General features: G+C 38.8%; 1 protein-coding gene across 1 annotated transcript in view; it reads left to right on the top strand.

Moving 5' to 3' along the window:
* Positions 1–20,624, top strand: part of TENM1 (teneurin transmembrane protein 1) — a 328,347-nt gene that overhangs the window by 266,879 nt on the left and 40,844 nt on the right. Inside the window, exons 20-22 of the mRNA XM_082770995.1 lie at positions 9–29; positions 4,184–4,416; positions 16,071–16,225. Coding sequence (XP_082627121.1) covers positions 9–29; positions 4,184–4,416; positions 16,071–16,225 — 409 coding nt within the window. The remainder of the gene's footprint in view (positions 1–8; positions 30–4,183; positions 4,417–16,070; positions 16,226–20,624) is intronic.

The raw sequence follows: 20,624 nt of genomic DNA on the forward strand, positions 1-20,624 counted from the left end.
CTTACTAGGAATAGAGACACAAGACACAGGTGAGTAAAAAACACTAACAGTAATACGTGAAACATGTCAAATATGTCTTACAAAAGACCTGACTAGTGGAAGTTCTTATTTAGGAAAACACTTTGAATTTCATAAATACAAATGTAAATCAAATTCACCTTTAGGGTGATTTGGTTTGTTCCCTTTGAAGGAATCAAATCAGTTGATCAACTGATTGATCTAAAAACCTGTTTGCTGATCACCAAGCAGCAATGGAGAGGTTTGAACTTGCAAGCTGGGAATGCTGTTCATAGCTGTCCTATGCTTTTCATAATATGCTCATATGATGATAGATATAGCCAGCCAAGCAAACTGGGGTTTGGCAAGGAATAAGACAAAAGGCTTCTGAATTCCCCAAGAGCCTGTGCTTTCATGGTTCTAGTATACTTGAACTTTAAAATCTGCTTTAGTTATGGGGGGGTGCACTAAGAGCACAACAGATCCAAAGCTGAGGGTAGCACATCACAGCTTGGTCCTTGCTTCCTCCAGCTACAGCATACACAAGTTACTTTTCCCATTTCTATTAAACATTTTAACATTACAATGCAAGTTGTTAAAAAAAAAAAATAGTGTTGGACGTGAGGCTTGTGCAATAGACTGTGGGATTTCTAACAGTCCACCTGCAGAAATGACGTTGCTGGCTAGGAAGAGACAGTGAGGCACCAAGACACTGTGTACCCTTAGAAACAAACTTCTTGGCATCTAAGTACATAAATGAGATAAATAAATGAGCTAAGCTAATGACTGCGTGGCATAGCAGGAAGTGTTTCATGGACGGAACATGTGTTCTGCAGGCTGAGATTACTGGTCAGAATTACTTGGTATAACCACTAGAATGCTATTGAATACTATAGGTTATTTGCCATCCTGCTTATAGATGTATTTCATATGTTTTACAATAAAAGGTTAATAAAAACGGAATAATTCCTAGCACAAGGTTTTATATTTTAACTGAAGGATCATTTCCTTTTTCCTTTATACTAAGCCGATCAGTATCTTTGTACACTAATGAAAAGAAGCAAATTGAATGTACTTTGTAATGCATTCAGAACTTCAGTCAGGTTTTTAATTTGGGCGTTTCTTTTGTAAAGTAGATTTTTTTTTTAATAACTAGTCATTATAATTGTTGGATGTTTTTTGTTTTGTTTTGTTTTGAGATAAGCTTAAGCCTTAATTAATTCAATTTGTGAAAATATACAAGTGTCCCAGTCCTATTAATCAGAAAATCATAGTTGCTTCTATCCATATCCTACCCAAGTGAAATCCATGGAAGACCTGAGGAAGTAACTTGAAGTTACTGTAGTCTTTGAGGGTACAGAGGAGCACTCATCAGTCCCAGTCTATGGTGTTCTGTTCAGGCTGTAAAGACCACAGCAAGGATAAATACTGGGTTATGCATGTCTTGGAGATTTCTAGGATGCTCACATGGAAGCAACAACTGGATGTTTTCATGTAACAGGCCAGGAAAGAAAAGGCTCAAAATCCAAATCCTCAGCACAATCTTTAGTCTCCAAAACAGCAGGAAAAAAGGTTTTGCCAGGAAAAAGAAAACAGTGGGGAAAAAAAAAAAAAAAAAGTGTAGTTTGGAGAGTAGGATACAGAAGACACTGATCTTGTTTTTTTGACTGTTTAAAAAACAACTCAACCTATGTGGTTTTCTAAATTTTATTGCCTTCAAGATTTTAATAAGATCTAGGGGCATCTAAAGGCATCTGATAACCGGTCAAATGGAAACTAGACTTTGAGGTTACAGGGATAAATTGTACTACAGGCCTGTTACCATTTTTTCTGGAAAGATTCATCATAAATCCTAGGCTACTTCCTGTAGTTTTTAATAGGATAATTTAAATAACCTCTGATTTAGATTTGATTGCAAACTTCTACAAAGATGAGGAGCATTTGATTTTTTTCCATTTTTACTCAAATTCTGTAAAAATTTCAGTATTCAAGGCTTTTAAGCATATATAACATTGAGTTTTTTTAACAAACAGTCTTATTAAATGTAATGACAAGTGTGACACAAAATGTGTCTACAAGGAGGGTATATCATGACCCCTGGTTCTCTACAGTTTCTGCATGACAGAGAAAATGTTTATTTAACATTGTGAATTCTCCTTGCAACTTTTTCCATGGGAGTATTTTATTAAAGAGTAATCTTTTAGCTGGTCAGTCTCTTCAGAGATCACTCCAGAGAGCATAAATGATTCTCAATGTTTTTAACAAACAATTCTATAGTAATGGTGATACGCAATTCAGCATCAATTGCCTTTAGCTCATCCACTTATTCTCTTGCATCATACTGTGGTCCTCTCTCATTCCCTGAATTTCCTTGGACTGGGTTTCACATCTGTTCCCCAACTGTAAAAATACCTCATTGCTTATATATTCCCATCTTTTGTAGAAGCTTATGACTAAGGTCAGCTTTAAGCTAGTCTAGCTTGTGACCCACTCCTCAGAGGTGCTGAGTAGTTTGTCCCCTTTTGAATGGAGAATGACAAATGAAACAGGCCCAAGTTCTGTCACATTTACCGTGGTACAGCATCGGCCTGATTGCTAAGAAATCAAAGATTTCAACTGATTGTCTGTTAGAGGTTTCTTAGCTATATAGAGAGAGTACTCAGATTGATAAAATAAAAAGATATGTTGAGTATTTTACATTTGCTTGCAACATTGCTTAGCAAGGTAGAGCTGTCTAATTGATGATTAATAAAGCTTAGTATCTACTTCAAACAAGCAAAAGCTTCATATTTAAAGAGACTACATCAACCTGAAATCTAGTCAGCAAAATAAGTCAGTGTCACTTCAGGCATTGCATATCTGTCCTGGAGCCTCTACCAGTTCTTCAGCACTGTACTGTCTGAATTCGTCCTTTCCTGATTTGTGGTGGCATAAAAACCTGGGTCTGCAGAAGATCATCGCCATATCTAGCATACGGCAAGACTGACAAATCTGAGAGAAGTAAATCTTGTTTTGTAACCTTGTTGCAGAAATCTTAATTGTTAAGGTATTAACATTTGCACAATTAAGTAACAAAAAGATATCAATTTTTCAGTCTTACAGATCTGCATAGCAATACCTGAGTGTATTTGTATAGGACAGTTCCATAAAGAGTTACAGGGAGGTCATCTCACACAGCCAACAGTCAGAAATCACCTCCTTCCCCAGAAGAAACTTGGCAGTGGTAAAAGTACTGCCCGAGACCTGGATGCTCTGCCAAGCAGTGAGCACATCTCTGCCTCTGCCCATCTCTTCCATTTTCAGTAACAGACTGAGTGATTTGAAGGATCTACACCTATCCAGGGTTTGATTCTATTTTATAACCAGGACTACAGCACAAGCCCATCAGTTTTGGGGCACTGGTGTGGTATGCCACATGCCTAGGTGATTTCCTCAAAATGGAAATTAACTCTGCATTCAAAAAGATACAAAATGTCTTACTTGCTAAAAAGATGCAGCCCAGTGCTCTGATTAGAATTTATGATCCTCACCATTTAATTAACGTATGTAAATATTTTTTAATAACATTTTATAAGCTCAATAAGGCACTTCAGTGCATGAATTATGGTGCATTAATTCATGCCTAGTTGCACTGACAGTGCTTGGCCTTCTGCCTCTCTCCTGACAATACAGTCAGCATGAATTAAGGCACCATATTTCATACCTTCATATTTCCTAAGGTTTAGAAACAGATAAAAATAACCAAGAGTGGGTATTAGTACCCATGCAGAACAGTCAGTGATTCACTTTGCTGCAAGTCATAGATTTGTTTTCAGTGCCAAGACTACTAAGAATTAATGTAGAAAAAATGACCTTGCTTTTGGAATTAGTAATTATTAAATAAGCTGAAGTCAATCCAGTTAGCTTTATACTGGCCAGACCAACACCAGCAATACCACTCTCTGCATAAACTCTGCACCTGACACTAAGCTGGCTGGACAAGCCTTACAGCCACTGCTAATTGCTTCTTCCTCAGCAGTGGTGCTTGGATGAGCACCGTGATAACTGGTGTCACTTATGCCTTCCCATCCCCAAATCATTGAAGAGCCACCTGGAGATAAATAGGAGAATACAAGTGCCAGGCTAGCATGACCAAAGATGAGTAAGAAAAACAATTTAACTTTGATGTTCTTCTGTTCTCTTTTAGTACAAGTCCTGCACATAAATATTACTTGGCTGTTGACCCAGTGTCAGAATCCCTTTACTTGTCTGATACCAACACCAGAAAAATTTACAAAGCAAAATCACTTGTCGAAACAAAGGATCTGGCCAAAAATGCTGATGTGGTGGCAGGAACAGGTGATCAGTGCCTTCCGTTTGACCAGAGTCACTGCGGAGATGGTGGGAAGGCATCAGAGGCATCTCTCAACAGTCCAAGAGGTAAGAAAAGTATTTGAACTACTTGGGGAATCAGCTTTCATCCTCCTACATTACTTAGAAATTCAGATGCAACTGGATATGCAAAAACTGGTCCCAGGTGATATGATGTGATTAACCATAGTAGAGCTAAATAATATTATAAAGCTCATTCATCTTTTGAATACGAAGAACACTCTGGCTAGAATCAGCTGAAGTGGAATGCCAAATTCTTTCACTCCCTTTTTGTGAGAGTCCTAAATGGAGTTTGAGTTCAACCTGAGTACTGTTTAGGGTTCGGTTTAGAGTGGTTAGGTTTTGGAAAGAGGAAAAGAGCAGAGCACTAGAGTGAAAGGGACTGCTGAAATGAGGCTGCCCAAACCTTTCAGTCCTGGCCAATTTTTTGGGGAGCCCTACGTGGGATTGTGTTGGACCTGGGCAGTGTGTAAAGTTAGGGTTCAGAGCAAGAAAATGCACAGACACCCAGCCTTAGTGATGCTGCAAATATGCTGCCAAGATAAGGTTAGGGCTGTCCAAACGATTCTGTCCTATCCCCTTTTTGTGGGAGGGCTAGGTGGGATTCTAACTGGATGATATTCCTTGCTATGGGGTGGTAGACAGTGGAATGGGTTTTCTAGATATTTTTGTTTCCCATCCCTAGAAGTGTTCAAGGCTAGGTTGGATGGGCTTTGGGCAACCTGATCTAGTGAAGGATTTCCCTGCCCATAGCAGGGAGTTGGAACTAGATGGTCTTTAAGGTCCCTTCCAACCCACACCATTCTGTGATTATAAAAAATCTTTTCTTGTATGGCAGCACTCCTATTTAATTAGCTTTCTATTGCAAGGTGTCAGCATTTAATTATATTTAACTTCTAAGCAAATAGTGTTGTTGTAAAGTCCATTTTTTGTGTATTTGGATGACTGTGGTAACGTTAGTGGGGCTTACACATTTTAAGTCAGGGCTCTTCAAATGAAACAGCTAGTAAGATCAAATATATGGAGAAATCTCGTTTGTCCTTCCTCATTAAGTTTGCTTTTTAAAATACAAGCATCTCACTTGCTCCCTTTGAAGTAAGCATTTTGCTGAAGCCTTTCTGGGTACATCCTATATTGTCACAGGCAAAATGCACGTGAATCCTGAATCCTCACTAGTGGCACAATTAATCTTGCAGTGTGCATTAGAACTGCAGTTTGAATTAGAACTGAGATAATACGTCTCTTTAATATCTTTATCGATGATCTGGATGAGGGCATCGAGTGCACCGTCAGTAAGTTTGCAGACAACACCAAGCTATGCGCGTGTGTCGATCTGCTCGAGGGTAGGAAGGCTCTGCAGGAGGATCTAGATAGGTTAGACCAATGGGCTGAGGTTAACTGTATGAAGCTCAACAAGGCCAAGTGCCGGGTCCTGCACCTGGGGCGCAACAACCCCAAGCAGAGCTACAGGCTGGGAGATGAGTGGTTGGAGAGCTGCCAGGCAGAGAAGGACCTGGGAGTGATGATAATCTGCTGAATATGAGCCAGCAGTGTGCTCAGGTGGCCAAGAAGGCCAACAGCGTCCTGGCTTGTATCAGAAGCAGTGTGGCCAGCAGGTGTAGGGAAGTGATTGTCCCCCTGTACTGGGCTCTGGTGAGGCCGCACCTTGAGTATTATGTTCAGTTTTGGGCTACAAGAAGGACATGGAGGTGCTTGAGCGAGTCCAGAGAAGGGCAATGAAGCTGGTGAGGGGTCTGGAGAACAAGTCTTATGAGGCTCAGGGGCAACCTTATCCCACTCTACGGGTACCTTAAAGGAGGCTGTAGCAAGGTGGGGGTTGGTCTATTCTCCCACGTGCCTGGTGACAGGACAAGGAGGAATGGGCTAAAGTTGCACCAGTGGAGGTTTAGGTTGGATGTTCGGTGAAGCTTCTTTACTGAAAGGGTGGTTATGCATTGGAGTGCGCTGCCCAGGGAAGTAGTGGAGTCACTATCCCTGGAGGTCTTTAAAAGATGTTTAGATGTAGAGCTCAGTGACATGGTTTAGTGGAGGACTAGTTATTGTTAGGTCAGAGGTTGGACCAAATGATCTTGAAGGTCTCTTCCAACGTAGACAATTCTGTGATTCTCTAACGCAGCTGATCAACTCCCAGTAATATCCCTGGAACAAAGGGTAAACGACAGCTCCAGTGGCAGAGGCCTATGTGGGCTTTTAACAAGCCCCCCTTCTAGCACACTGCTCACTACTAACAACTGGCTCTAATGAAGTTTTGATTGTTTTTCTTGAGCTAATGAAGGAAGGCTGTGTAGCAGTAGGAAATTTGAATGTATATACAGACAAACATTTCTAGGACAAGCAAATAATCCTGTTTTAAGGCTTAGCAAGTGACACAATTATAGGTAGAGCAATCTCAACATGTCTTTAATGATGGAAGTTATGTGTGAGGTAAGTGCAAATAAATGTTGATCTTCACGTAGCTTATTGTTATGAATCAATTATAAAAATAGATGAAAGATTTTCAGATCCTTTAGCAGGAACATAATGTATTACTACAACTGATCATATCAAATTACAATATAATTAGTGGTTTCATCTTTCTTACTGGCAAAATATCTTTGAAAATTTGTAATATGCTATCTACTTTTTAAATATTCATGCATAGCTGGCTTCTTCAACAGGTGCTAATCATAGAGATATTAAGTGGAATAAAAAGTACAATTCATGAGTGCTGGGGCAGCCATCAAGAATTTAAAAAATAACTGTAAGCTGACAATGGCAAATACATTGGCAAATACATTGCATACATTGGCAAATTCAGGTAATGGCTCCCAGATGATTTATGAACCTAAAGTATATCAGTTTAAATTGAAATTGTTTGTCATTTTCTGTGCTCCTTTAATTTCAAGGAATTGTGGACTGGCAATTAATTTCAAGGAATTGTGGACTGTGGAATTGTGGACCCTTTTTGTGCAGGGCCTAGCATAATGCAGCACCAACCCTGCCACCAGGGAAACACAAACTATTAATTGTGCATTATCATGATGGCCTTACAAATGCACACCTTTGTTTGCTTCTACACTAAAACACTGGGTAACCTTGAAAGCAGTAGGAAGTATTTGCCTGGTACCTATAGATTTAGGTATTTATTAAGTATATATGAGTTTTTTCTAATTTAAATAGAATTTGGTGATTATTTTCAATCACTTATTTTGTTTGTTAATGGAGTAATTATTAATTTAGATGTCACACTTCTACTGAAAATACATTCACAACATACATGCAAGTATTTTTTTTTCTAGAAGACAGGAAAAACTGACAAAGAATCTCTGGTGAGTCCAGAGATTCAGCAACATCTTATCCACATCTAAAGATACTTGAATACAAAGCAACACAGCGTTATGTAGTATTTGATCACAGGACTAAATGAATTGATGTAACTTTTCATCTGAGATTTTTACAATCCAAAAGTGTATACCTCATAATGCAGATAAAGTAATTGTCAAAATATTTAATATATTCAAATGCATTCCTCAGTGACCATGCAAGATTAACATTTATTTTTAAGCTGATGTAGAACTTCCTTTGGCTCCATTTTTTCCATCTGCCTCATTTTTTTCCAAACATTCCCTTTTTCTGCAATAAATAACAAATGTGTTGTTACTTGGTAGAAAGGTTGTATCTGAGAAGGAACTGCTTAGTAGCTGTCTGACCTTGGTTAGTTACTCCTCAGATGTTGTATTCTTACTTCTGCTCCTGGCTGCTTGTGACTTTGAATGGAGGCTTATCTATATGACTCAAGTTTATCCATTTGTAAAATTGATAAGAAATACCTACTGTGTAACACTGTTGTGAAACTTAATCCTGTTTGGTAAAGTCCTCAGAACTCTGCAACTGGAAATTCATATACTTATTTTTCTGAATGAAAGTTGCTTCAAATACTGTTTTAACTTTTTTGAACTCAGATTTTTCTCTTTTGGTAGGAAGGCAGGTTATTTATTGTTATTTGGAGTATTGTTTTTGGAGTCCCATAGATTTTTGACTATTTAAGGCTTTCAGCTGCTTTCATCTCTCATTATTTGGCAAGTCTGTCTTTGCCAAGTGACCAGGAATTGAATGCCAGACAGTAAAACATCGTGAAGTCACACTGGTCACTTATGATTTGATCTTACCCCAGCTTTCATTTTGCAGTTAGCAAATATGTGGGGCTTTGTTTGGTCTGCGAAGGACTAGAGATGGGACTTCACGAACATCTATCTTGCACAATTGTGTGTTTGAGCTGACTTTGAAAGATGCATTTAAACATGCATGGGTGATGTAGTTGAAACGTGAACTTCAATATATTATTTTTACTGCAACTTTAATTCTGTGTAGAACTCAGACTAATGAGTCATGTAATAGATGACCAAGTACTTAAGCAAAATGTGAAATGGTACAAGGTGGGAACATAAAATAAGAGCTGTGACAAGCTGAACACATTTATTACACAAGAAGATATTGAAAATGAAGAAGTAACTACACAAGATATTAATCACTGAGTTCTAATATCTTGAACTTTACTAAGCAACAGATTTTAATTTGGGGGTGGGGAATTCTGGTGGGTAGGGGAATTTTTTTGATTAAAAGGTATTTATGGCATATCTAGTCACCAACATTATCATTTGAACAGTCTGCATTAATATTTATAAGGCACTAAGAGATAGTGTCCTGATTTTACTAGATTAGTCACTGAATACTGGAGCAGCAAGCACTACAATTAATAGAAATACCTGGGGGTTGCTCTATTTAACAGTGAAAAGCCAATACCTGGATCAAAGGCATTAAACACTTACCCTGCCTTTCTGAAACCACTGGGCTTTTAGACATGTAAATAATTGCATCTTTCCAGGCTTAACTGTCAGAGGCAGTGAGAGGCTGAGACAAACAAGTTACCAGATCTCAGCTGAGATAGTGTTTCCCAGTCAGTACACCAAGAAAAGTGACTTAGATTAACATCTGATTTAAATTACTCTATTTGGGGCAGCCTCAGAACATACGCACAGGAAAGCTAGTGTGGAAGAACAAACTAAGTAACTTTTCTTAAACCACCAAGTCCCTCCAATGATTGAACCTCAAGGTACAGAGGTGACTTACAACATTTGGAAGCCCAAGCACTAAATCTGAAGATTTAAGCATCTAAGGCCCTGCAGTGTCTGCTTTTTGACTCCTGGGTCCAAACCAGATTCTAGACCTGGAAGGTCATCTGTGCAAGCTATGTGGAGAGCCACTGTTGCAGAAGAAATTAAGAACTGCACACTGAGTACAGACTACCTGAATACAGTGCAGTGACCTCACTACAGAGGCAGTGACCTTTAAGCAAGCACAAGGGAAACATAAAAGGCTGGAGTAAATTCTAAATCCCATGCATAAAATGCTTTTTTCCACTCAGATGTATGACTACGAACTAGCAACACAGTTTAGCTTAAACTAAAAATCAGTTCTGCAACATAGCTTTATTCATTTTGCTTGAAATTATCCTAAGCAAACACTACTAAAAAAATCATGGTTTTAAAAACACTTTCACCCCAGCAGCTTACATCCTGAAATAATCACTCTTCTTGTTCACCATCTGCAGCACTTCTTGCTAAAGTAAATAAAGCTGCAAGAACAACTGCTCAGACTAAACCTTTACATTTTTCAAATGACAGTAGGCCATTTACAGCCTGATCCTGCTCAGCTAAAAGATTCCTGTTGGCTTCAACAGGATGAACACCAAATTCCTAATACAGCTTTTCATGAAAACAGGATGCCCTTGCCACATGTAATGAAACCACTATTCACTCGGCAATCTTTGCCATTTTATAAATTCATAAGCTTTTGAATCCTCCTATACAATTCAAAAAGGAAAGCAAAATGTAGTGAGCTGTTTCAGTAGTACCATGTAAAGTGAGAAAAATAAACCAACTTTCAGCCTCAAATGATTGTCATTTGTGCATCAGAAACAACAAAAAATTCATTTCATGCAATTTTTGATTTGGCAAAATATATTCCTTTTTTTTCCCCAGTTGCCTTAGTTACCTATGATTTCAGAGGCCTGTAAAACGTAAGTGAACTTTCTGTGAAAAGTAGGTTTTCCTAAACTTCCTCCAACCTTCATCTGAATGCATACATTTGCTTTTCTGCTAACTGTTGTCAGCAGTAAGTATGACCCTAGTCATCATGTCTCAGACCAGAAGCAGGATGTTTTCAGTCAGTAGTTGAAATGTTGTTTGCTCCAGCTCTGCTGTTAGGCATCTCCAAAGAGAACAACACTGAAGCACTGGTACTGAAATCATGTTCCAGCTGACAAAGAATTGTTAAACATTTTGCTGCTAGTACTGAGACAGTAATGAAGTAAAGATGACAAAGATCACAAAGCACCAGACTGCAAATCACTTGAATCATATTTTGAGTGGTATATTATGGTAACCTATAAATAACTAATTGCATAAAATTGCTTTAGTAGTTTCTAGATGGCAGCTTTAATTAAAAGCACCAGAGACATTTAGAAGTTTAGAAATAGATGGCATGTAATTTGCCCTTTTACCAACCATAAAATGGTAATTAACCAATTTGATTCACTTCTTCCTATTAAAAGTTTCATGAGAATCACAACTTTTCTAAATACAGTCTTTCTTCAGCAGAAGGTGGCATTCTCTTTTATGCATCTTCAACAGTAGTTTTAGATGTTCGTATATGAAAACTAAAACTTCTGAAGAATTTAACGTAAAATACTCATTTGCAGTTTTTAGCTGAGAAGTGTAAATTTTCACAAGTGTACATCATATTGCTCCGCTATTCATTAACATGTTCAAAAAAAAAGAATTTGTTCCAAAAAAGTCTCTTAAAATGCAAGTGTGGGCTATGATGTAGGGCAAAAATAATCTGTTTTAATGGGGAACTTGCTTTATTAATTTTAATCCATATTTTCTAATTTAATTACAAATCTACAATGAGCTATGATTTGATAACAATCATAAGAGCTACTGTTTTTACATTCAGGGACAAATTATGGTCCTATGTAAGACAGTCCCAGTGACTAAACATGACTAAAACTTGTACTTCAGTACAAGCACATTACTGAAAAACAGGTTGTGCTCAGCTCTGAATCAAAGAGCAAGACTAAATATTTGCACCTGTTAATTTTGCCATGACTCAGGTGTCAGTGTTTAAGGAAAAATCTTACATCCAAGCAAGCTAATTGTCATTTGGGCAATAGGCCACATCTGTCTGCCTGCCACTGTCTCTGGGTACAGTTTGCTGCTACAGTTCCTTAGAAAACTGGACACAGACTGAGAACCTAATACAAACTACATTTCATTCTCAGTGCAAACAAAAGCAATAACTAAAAAAGGATCATTTCCACTCAGTGAGTGAGCAGTGTTGAAATTTGCACCCAGAGCTATTCATTACACTTGGCATGTGCATGATTCCTCTCCAAGTTCCTCAGTGATTAAACACAATGAAGTGCTGCATGTGATTCAATTCTGTATTACACTGTACATCAGAAAAGGATTAAAATAAACTCTTGGAGTACAGATTATGAGAGGCATCATGCAGGATCTGACAGGAACATTAATGCACCCAACAGTAATAAATTGGGACAGTTTAGCCATGAATTTGTATTTTGTTTTCTAACAGATGACGTATTTGGCATTTGTCAACAGGACTTAAATACATATTTTTTTTCAAATGGGTAAAATTATTTTAGTATACAGGAAAAAACATTAGTTCATTGTTCAACATATATACTCTGGTACTTGAAGAAACTTAGCTAATTAGGAAGTACCAGATATTTATTGCCTTTAGTTCAAACACTTAAGACCTGGGGTTGTTTATGCCCCACTGGCATATATACTTCTCCTGCAGATAGATTGCTTTCTGCCATGGCTGGAGAGGCAAATACATACTCTTATTGCTAGATCTTTGGTTTTCTTATACAGTCAGTATTTGAAGTCCATTCAGCAACACAATCAAGCATCTTTCAGTGCTGCTTAATTTTTGACTTTTATATAATGACTGGTTTGAAGCCAATATAGCCATCTGTTCACAGGGAAGTTGCATACAACAAGATGCACTTGCCTTGTGTTTTCTGTGGCATGGATCTGGCTGTGCCACCCAGGTGAGAAGCATAGCTCCTTGCTGCCCATGCAGCTCCCTCCCCTTGCAGTGGAAGGTCCCAAGACAATACCTGTGCTGTAGGTCCCACACACATCAGCTCTCTCACTTGAGCTTGAGAGCTACAATGGGAAGCAAATCAAATCTCATCTAGTATTGCTATGTCTGATACACCCCATCTGATACAGCTCCACAATGCATTATCACTAAGGTTAAGGACACCCCCAACAATCATAGCTCCATTCACATGTGTTCCTTGCTCCTTGCACCATCCACATCACAGTAATCCAGCATGACTAAGAAGTCATGCTTCTGAGTCTTCCCTCAGAAGGAGTCTTGAGGAGACTACCAAGAAAGTACTAAGAGTTAAGAAGCTGGATCTGAAGAGATTTTTGTCACCAACCTCCTCACATCCAAAAAGTCCTAGCATGGCTTACTAGCACCTTCTGTATTTTATTTCATTTCATCCATAAACATGCTTTAACCTCACCATTTAGAGCTGCTGAGAGCAGTGCAGAGTCCAGGCAGGATGGCAAGGAGTGTCCCCACAGAAGGTGCCCAAGAGCCCTGGCTGTGCTTGTTCTGTGACCCCACACTGCCGTGGGGGCGTCAACATAACCCTTCTCATTTTTTTAGAGAGAAAATGTACACATGTACAAACTAAACTGCAAGTCATAGTTTGAGCCTTCAGGAATTACTGTCAGGAAAACCTCTACAGACCAGCTCTGAAGGTACAGTCACTTCAGCATGGTTTATTCTGTTGGTTACTATCTAGTGCATTGCCTTAGAATAACATTTTGGAAAAAAAAAAAAAAAAATTGTAAAATCAATTCCTTATTTACACAGTTATTAATAACCAGATGGGATTTATTCTTGCTTCAGTTGGAGTTTTAGCAGCTCACTTCTGTCAAGAGATTTTACAGTTTATTTTGCATATCTAGGCTTTGTGTCTGACCTGGCTCCTAGGCCCCAACCCACTTGCACCTCACAGCCTGGCCTTTTGTATACATGGGTCTTTTAAGCAGGAGGGAGAGACAGATGGGGTGCAGTCCTTCCCAGCAACTGGGACACATGGTTCATCCCACACACCAGAATAAACCCCTTTGGTTTTCAGACACACCCTTTCTATCAACTCACCTTCAAACCTTTAGCCTTTTGGGCTATGATTTAACTTATTAGAAGCAGATGGCAGACAAGTTTGCCAGTCACCCAGAAGTTTCTAAACACACCCTAGCTTTCCAATGAAAGAGCAAAAATCCTCTGAGGGCACCACAACCAGACAGATATGCTTCAGGAGCTCACAGGAGGCCAGCCCCTAAAGCAGGGATGCTTGCTTCCTCCTTTTTATAACCTTCCAACTGAATGGCCCCAGGTGATTTCAGTCCCCCAGGTGATCTCTGTTCCTGAAGAATTTGATGTTTCACTGATCAGCAGTTTAACATAACAGACCGATGTAGTCTTACCCTGTATCCTGTGGCACTTCAACAGTCCACAGGTGTTTTTTGTCCAAGGAGAAGGAGATAGGGCAGTGAATATCTGTCTCCTCACAGTAGTTTGCAGCCAGATGAATACACTGTATCCCCAATTTCAAACAATTAATTTCAACTACCAGCACTATGCTGATAGCCTGAAAACTGGACCTAGTAGGAGTGCTAGGCACTAAAAACTTAACAGCTGTGACCTTTGGATATTTTCGTGAGGAGGCCTTTGCGCACTGCCTCAACATCACACCAAGCACAGCAGCGCCTGAGTGGGATGCTGTGGTGGGGAGCACCTGAGACCTGGCCCCACAAGACCTTCACCCTCCTCGTCCAGAGAAAGGGAGGGAAACCCTCTGTCATGGGGGAGAGGCAAGCCCTCGCTATCCTACTGGCCTCTCTGTAGAAATTGGTGTTGACATTATTCCCCCTCTCTGTTAGAAAAGTGGTCATGGGCAATTTATTTTGTGGCCCTGCTACTGGGTAGTAACACTCTAAGAGACAGCCTATAGACTCAAACACATTTCCAGCTGCTGCGTATAGATGTACACAAGGGTCTGGGGACACTGTCCCCCTCTCAGCCCCAAGGAGATATGTGTTGCCCATCAGGACTACCTGGTCCTGCCCCTGTCCCCTGCACTGCTTATTCCCCCTCATCCTGAGGTACAGCTGGTCCTATGTATTTAAAGAAATTAAATTAAATATAAGGAAATGGGTTTGGGAGGTGGGGGAATTCTTATTTATTTATTTATTTATTTACCTTTTCTTATATAATGTCATATTTGATTGTCATAATTGCTGTGTGATATCCTAAACTAGCGTGCAGACAAGTGTTTTGTAAATTCAGAGAGCATGCAGCCTTCAGTTGTGGTAAATGCAGGGGACAAAAATCAAGAACCATATAAGCCACCATCCAAACCATCTGTTCAAGTCCTTTGCCTTTCATTTCTGTGTAGCAGAACATAAATTCATTATTAAAATAGCTTGGCTGTGCACAGCAGCTGCTATAATTGCAAAGTTATGCAACTTGAATGGGAAATTATGAAGTAGTTTAAAGCAAGAAATTGGACGGGTTCAGTAGAAAAGATTTCACAAACCTAACATGAATACAAGTGCTTTTCTAGCTATTTTCAACATTTCATGGAAAAAAGATCTTATATTTCATGCAATATAGAAAAGTCTGACAAATATTGAATGCAGGAAGAACTGGGGAGAAAGTGGTAGACTAGGACAGACCAGGGTCAGGCACAGGTTGTGACACAGCGGATACCATGCACTGCCAGTGGGAGACAACAAGCACTCTGTGCCTTAGTTTCCCCACTGAAATACAGAAGACCAATAACTTTCCTTTGCAGAGCCCTCATGTTTGTTTCAGGGGCAATCTCTCCTTTGCCATACAGTGGTGGGAAAGCTATTGCAGACCCAGCAGTGGCAGAGCAGCATTAGCTCCTGCTGAAGCCTGGTGTTGCCATGAGACTGTTTCCAGTATGTGACTGTGTCTTGGGCAACACTGCAATGCAATTCATTCTGCAGCACAGGTACTCCTTCAGCCTGGTAAGCAGACCTTGTTTTGTACCACTGGTATGTATAACCTCCAGACTGCAGAAGTTGTTCTCGCTTTCTGTGTGTGCTTCCTACTTTTTCAGTACGTTTCCAGTAAGTCACACAATACAGTAATACAAAAAAATTGCTTCTGCTTGAGAATGAAGAAAGTTAAAATGAAGAAAAATGAAGTGGAAGATAAGCTTTTAGAAAAGCTAATCTTTTCCCACTCTGTGATGATAGCCATGAAGTTGTTGAAGAGCATAATTTTATGTATATACATTACAAGAAAAGCATCTGCTGCTTTGTTCTGTTTCTTGCTTGTATCTTCCCTCTTTCTATGTGAGTCAAAGACAGTCTGATCTTTGGAAAGATAGGATCTTCCCATATACAATTTGTATAAGCCACAAATAAGTAATAGATAGAAAAAAATTGACTCATACTTTTTTAATCATTGTATTTTCAGAGCCTTAAGAGGAGAAGAAACATTTTTTTTAATCCAGCAAATGTCAATGTTAACACGCTTTTTTTTTTTTTTTTTTCATCCAGGTATCACTGTAGATAAGCATGGATTTATTTATTTCGTTGATGGTACCATGATTCGGAAAATTGATGAGAATGGTGTGATCACAACAATAATAGGTTCGAATGGCCTCACATCAACCCAGCCATTGAGCTGTGACTCTGGAATGGACATCACTCAGGTAGACACCTGGTTTTCAAGTGTTGTCACTTTTCTGCATTGTGGAGACAGATGGATTGATTTCTCATACAACAGTTATAAATCAGAATATGCCAGATGAATCAGATTATTCTGAACCGTGCAGTATGGAGTGGATCTTCCATTCACACTACTATTATAAGGTGTATTATATAAATTCAAAACTACACAGTTGATTTTATCCAGGAGGTTGCATGTGGATTTGTAGAGGTGCTTATATAATGAATATATACTGCTTCAGAAAGTTGCTTGCTACTTTGAGATACAGCTTCCAAGGAGTTTATGAGAAGTTTAGAGTGCTTTCCTTTAGTCCAGCATTCAGACTTATTTGCTTCAACTACTAAATGGAAAAAATATATATTCTGTTGACATCTAAGTCTATTCTAAATCATGGAGGAGCATTACAGTAAGTAATTACAAAATAGCAGTGCTGTAGTGAAGCTACTGCATTCCAATACATTTCTCAAAGTGCTTTTCAGTTCTTATTTCAAAAGCAGTGTAAAAGAAATTGGACTAAAACACACTTACTGCCTCTCTAGTTTATACTAAAAAAGATATATAGATAAGCATGAAGAAACACAAATGGTACTCCTGAGTAGTCCTATCCTGTAGATAGCACAAGGAAGGGATTGGCCTTTCCCAATAACAATCAGACTCAAAATGAGGGAAAAGCTGTACTTGAAGAAAACTTTAAGCATTCATGTAGCATACAGAAGGTATATTATGGACTGTGTAAGCTAATAACCAGGATCCAGTTATTTTACACTGTATTTTCTCCCTGCCCTTTCTTCAATCCTTCACAATTGCAAAATCACTTAAAATATGCTGCATAGCAATTGCAAGATATTGTTCCTAGTTTCTGAGTAGTGTTTGAATAATAGCAGCTTACTGTGATCTTGTAATCACATACATGTGGAATACAGGGTCAATGTTTTGGGTAGTTTTTATCAAATTTCACAGGGACAAACAATGGAATATGATGCTACCATCACAGCAGCACTTGGGGATTGTATTGCTAGAGTCAAAATTGAAAATCATGTCCTTGTTCCACTTCACATGTCACTAAGTATTTGGAAATACAGGGAGGGGAACTGATAGACAAGCATCCTTATTCTCTCTGGTCCAGTAGATATATAATTTTTCCATGTAAAGCAGAACAGGGTCAAGTGGCTTAGCTGTGCTAAACCTGATCTTACACTAGCCTACTAATTGTCTTAAAGTCATATCACTTCTGGGCACATTGGCTTCTGCTCTGGCACCTCTTCTTGCAGGATAGTCAGTCCTGCAGATGATAAGCAGGAACCCAGTGAAGCAACCCGTGCTCCTCAGCTGCAGGCATTGTGACTCTCAGCTCCCCTGCTGGCGGGAGTGATGCTTCATGGAACTTAGAGCTGCCTGAAGCATATTTATTCGCTTCTTGGATACACATAACATCTGCCGGGGGCATCAGTAACCAGATTAGAGATCTCTGAGGTGAAAGAAGTAGTGTCAGGTACAATGCCTGCTTCCTGCCTTCTCCTTGTGATCTGTATCTAGGGCTGTACATGTACTTTTTTTCCTGGTCATATAAAGTGTGACTCTATTTATGTGCAAATGTTGCTCATTTTCCTCATTTTGCTCAGTAACAAAATGTCTCACTAAATCTGAAATGTGACACTTCATTTTGATGCTTTTCAATTCCTTTTAAAAAATGCAAACACCCTTTAGCAAATAACTTACAACAGGGGGTCTGGCAAATGTGGAAATAAAATGGTTTTATTTTTAAAATGAAAATATAATTTAAAAGGTAAACTTTTGGGGCTGAAATCAAACATACCAAAGTTTTAAATCTCTCTGTCCCCTAAAATCCTGTTTTATGGTGGGCTGGCTACTTGCCAGAAAAAGATTTAGTTTACTTTACTCTACAACGTAGTTCCAGTGCCATGGAGAAAGAATTTTTGCAAAATCATAGATAAGAAAAATCTTGTCATAAAACAAATTCTTCTTCATTTTGCTCTTAGGACATCGGCATTCAGCTCGGATAGGGTCTTTTGTGGGTTCTTTAGTGATTCTTTGTATTGAAATTTTTCAGAAAATATAGAATTTTGACTATTCACACATACCCAGTAAAACACAGATGCTAAACAAATGTCCAGAGTGCATGTTCTGAAAAGCAGGTATACTTGATACTGTTTGTTTTTCAAAATTGTTGCTGATAACCAGAAAGCTCTATGAAATAACCACATCCAGTTGAAGTCAGGCTTGTTAATCTGAAATTATATCATTGAAAATAAGGGAATTATATTTTCACTTAGAAACAATTGTATATCCTTGCAAGACTGCTGAGTTTTTTTCCAGAATGGCATAAACATAAATGAAAAATGAATTTGGCCATCTCCACTTAAATTGTTTTTTGGCTAAATTACAAGTGGCATTTACATCAAGAGAATGTGGGTTGCTCACAAACTGTGTGTTGAGAGGGACTTATGAAATAGATTAATAAAATCAATTCTCAAAGCTAAATTTGCTCTGACAATAAAATCAATGACTTGCTCAAAATCAATATTTCTTGATTTACTGAAATACAAAAATGTACTCTTGAAGTAAACACATAGAATAACTGCCTGTTGCGAAAACTACTATAAATGACAAGCTTTCAATTCAAGGCATTCAGTTTAATATATGAGCTGATTATGACGGATTTAATCATTTATTCCAATATCAGTTTTGACAGAAACACTTCTTATTAATCATTCTGTGTTTGTTATTCAGTGCCTTCTCATTCTTAAGCACAGTATTCTGCATTCATGAAGGAGAGGGGTGAGGGTAAGGACAGCTGGGGTTGAAAAGATGTGTTGTGGCAAATAAAGCACCAAACTCTGACTAATTACTTTGATCTCATACTTCACTGTGATGGTGTTAATCTGAATTTAGAAGGAAAAGGACATTTATATGGTATGTGCTAGTGTTCTCAGTGCTATTTCTGCATGTACAAAACTTGGATGACTTTTCTTCTCAGCGCCATGCAAGTCCAATTATTTTAGTGTTCTTCAATTAGTTAATAAGGAGAAACTTGGAAGAAAATGGCTTTTCAGAACCAGATCTGTGAATATGCCTGTATTCCTGTATGCATGTAGATATCCTCAGCACTCACCATAGGTGCCAGGATTTCAGCAGTCACTTACGTTGGTATCAGCTATCCAGTAGCTTCCTTTGTGGTAGAGCTGTTCATATTAGGCATAAATGCTGTCCACAAAACCCTGAATACCATCACATGAGCAAGAGCTAAACTTTAAAGGCAAAACATTTTTCAAGAATATCAAAAGGGGATGTTGGTATTCATTTGATTTGTGAATTTAAATATTCACCTCACTAATTTATAGCCAGAATCTGAATGCTGGACTTTTCAGATGAGTACCTCTGCAGCTTAGTCCTTGTCTTCTTCTAGGACTGGCTCCCATTCTACCAAAGTTCTTTGAATTAAGTTCTTTGAAAGCTGTTTTGTTGTAGATTAAGTGAATAGTTAAGTGAACAATAAACCTGTGTTGAACCTTATATATTTGCATCTAATCTGGAGGTTACATGGATTGACTCATCTCATAGCTTTATGTTCTACCAAAAATTTCCTTTAGAAGCCCAACCAAAGAGAACAAAATTACCTGCTACAGCACCTAACTTCCCAATTTCCTTTGGATAGAAAGACTATTAGAGGTACTCTAAATCGCGGACATAAGTTTTGGTCTGAAATACTCGTACTGACTTCTCACATTGCTGCCCTGCTGGCTGGTCTCTGAATGTGCACCAGCTATGGGCAGGCTGGGGATGGTCAACCCCCAGCAGGACCTCTGTTGGGGTCTCCTGGGCATGAGCCATGACAGTACTAAGGGAGAAGACTGGAGTGGAGAGTGAAAGGAGAAGAGAGGATCCTCAGTCTGTTTCTCTGCCTGATGAATCTGAATTCAGTTCTGGTCTAGATCAAAGTCAAAGGGGTTGCTCTTTTCCACAGATGTGCCCACTTTCATAGTGTTTGCTGCATCCCTAGGGTGTATAACAATTTTTAGCCTAGTTATTAATAGCAAATGAGAATGCATTGCTTGTGTGGGAACGTCTGTCTGTCCATCTGTCAGTATTCTTTTCCTACCACTAAATCAAAATCTTTGGCTGATTTCCAACAAATCTGTAGAGGAATACCAGCTTTCACAGCAATTAAATTCCTACAAGTTCCATAAAAATATTAATCCAGTTGCAGGAGAAAGGCCTAAACTGCCCTTTCAAAAGGAAATATTGCAGCATGTGTTTTTTTTTATTAAATTCCAGAGATTCCACTCGGGATCTAGTAAATGCCCCATTCAGAGGAGAAGCTTCATTTGGTGCTTGGATCTTATTAAACTCCCAAGTCAGTC

The sequence above is a fragment of the Aythya marila genome (assembly GCF_965140915.1).
Source record: "Aythya marila genome assembly, chromosome: 13".
Classification (NCBI taxonomy): domain Eukaryota; kingdom Metazoa; phylum Chordata; class Aves; order Anseriformes; family Anatidae; genus Aythya; species Aythya marila.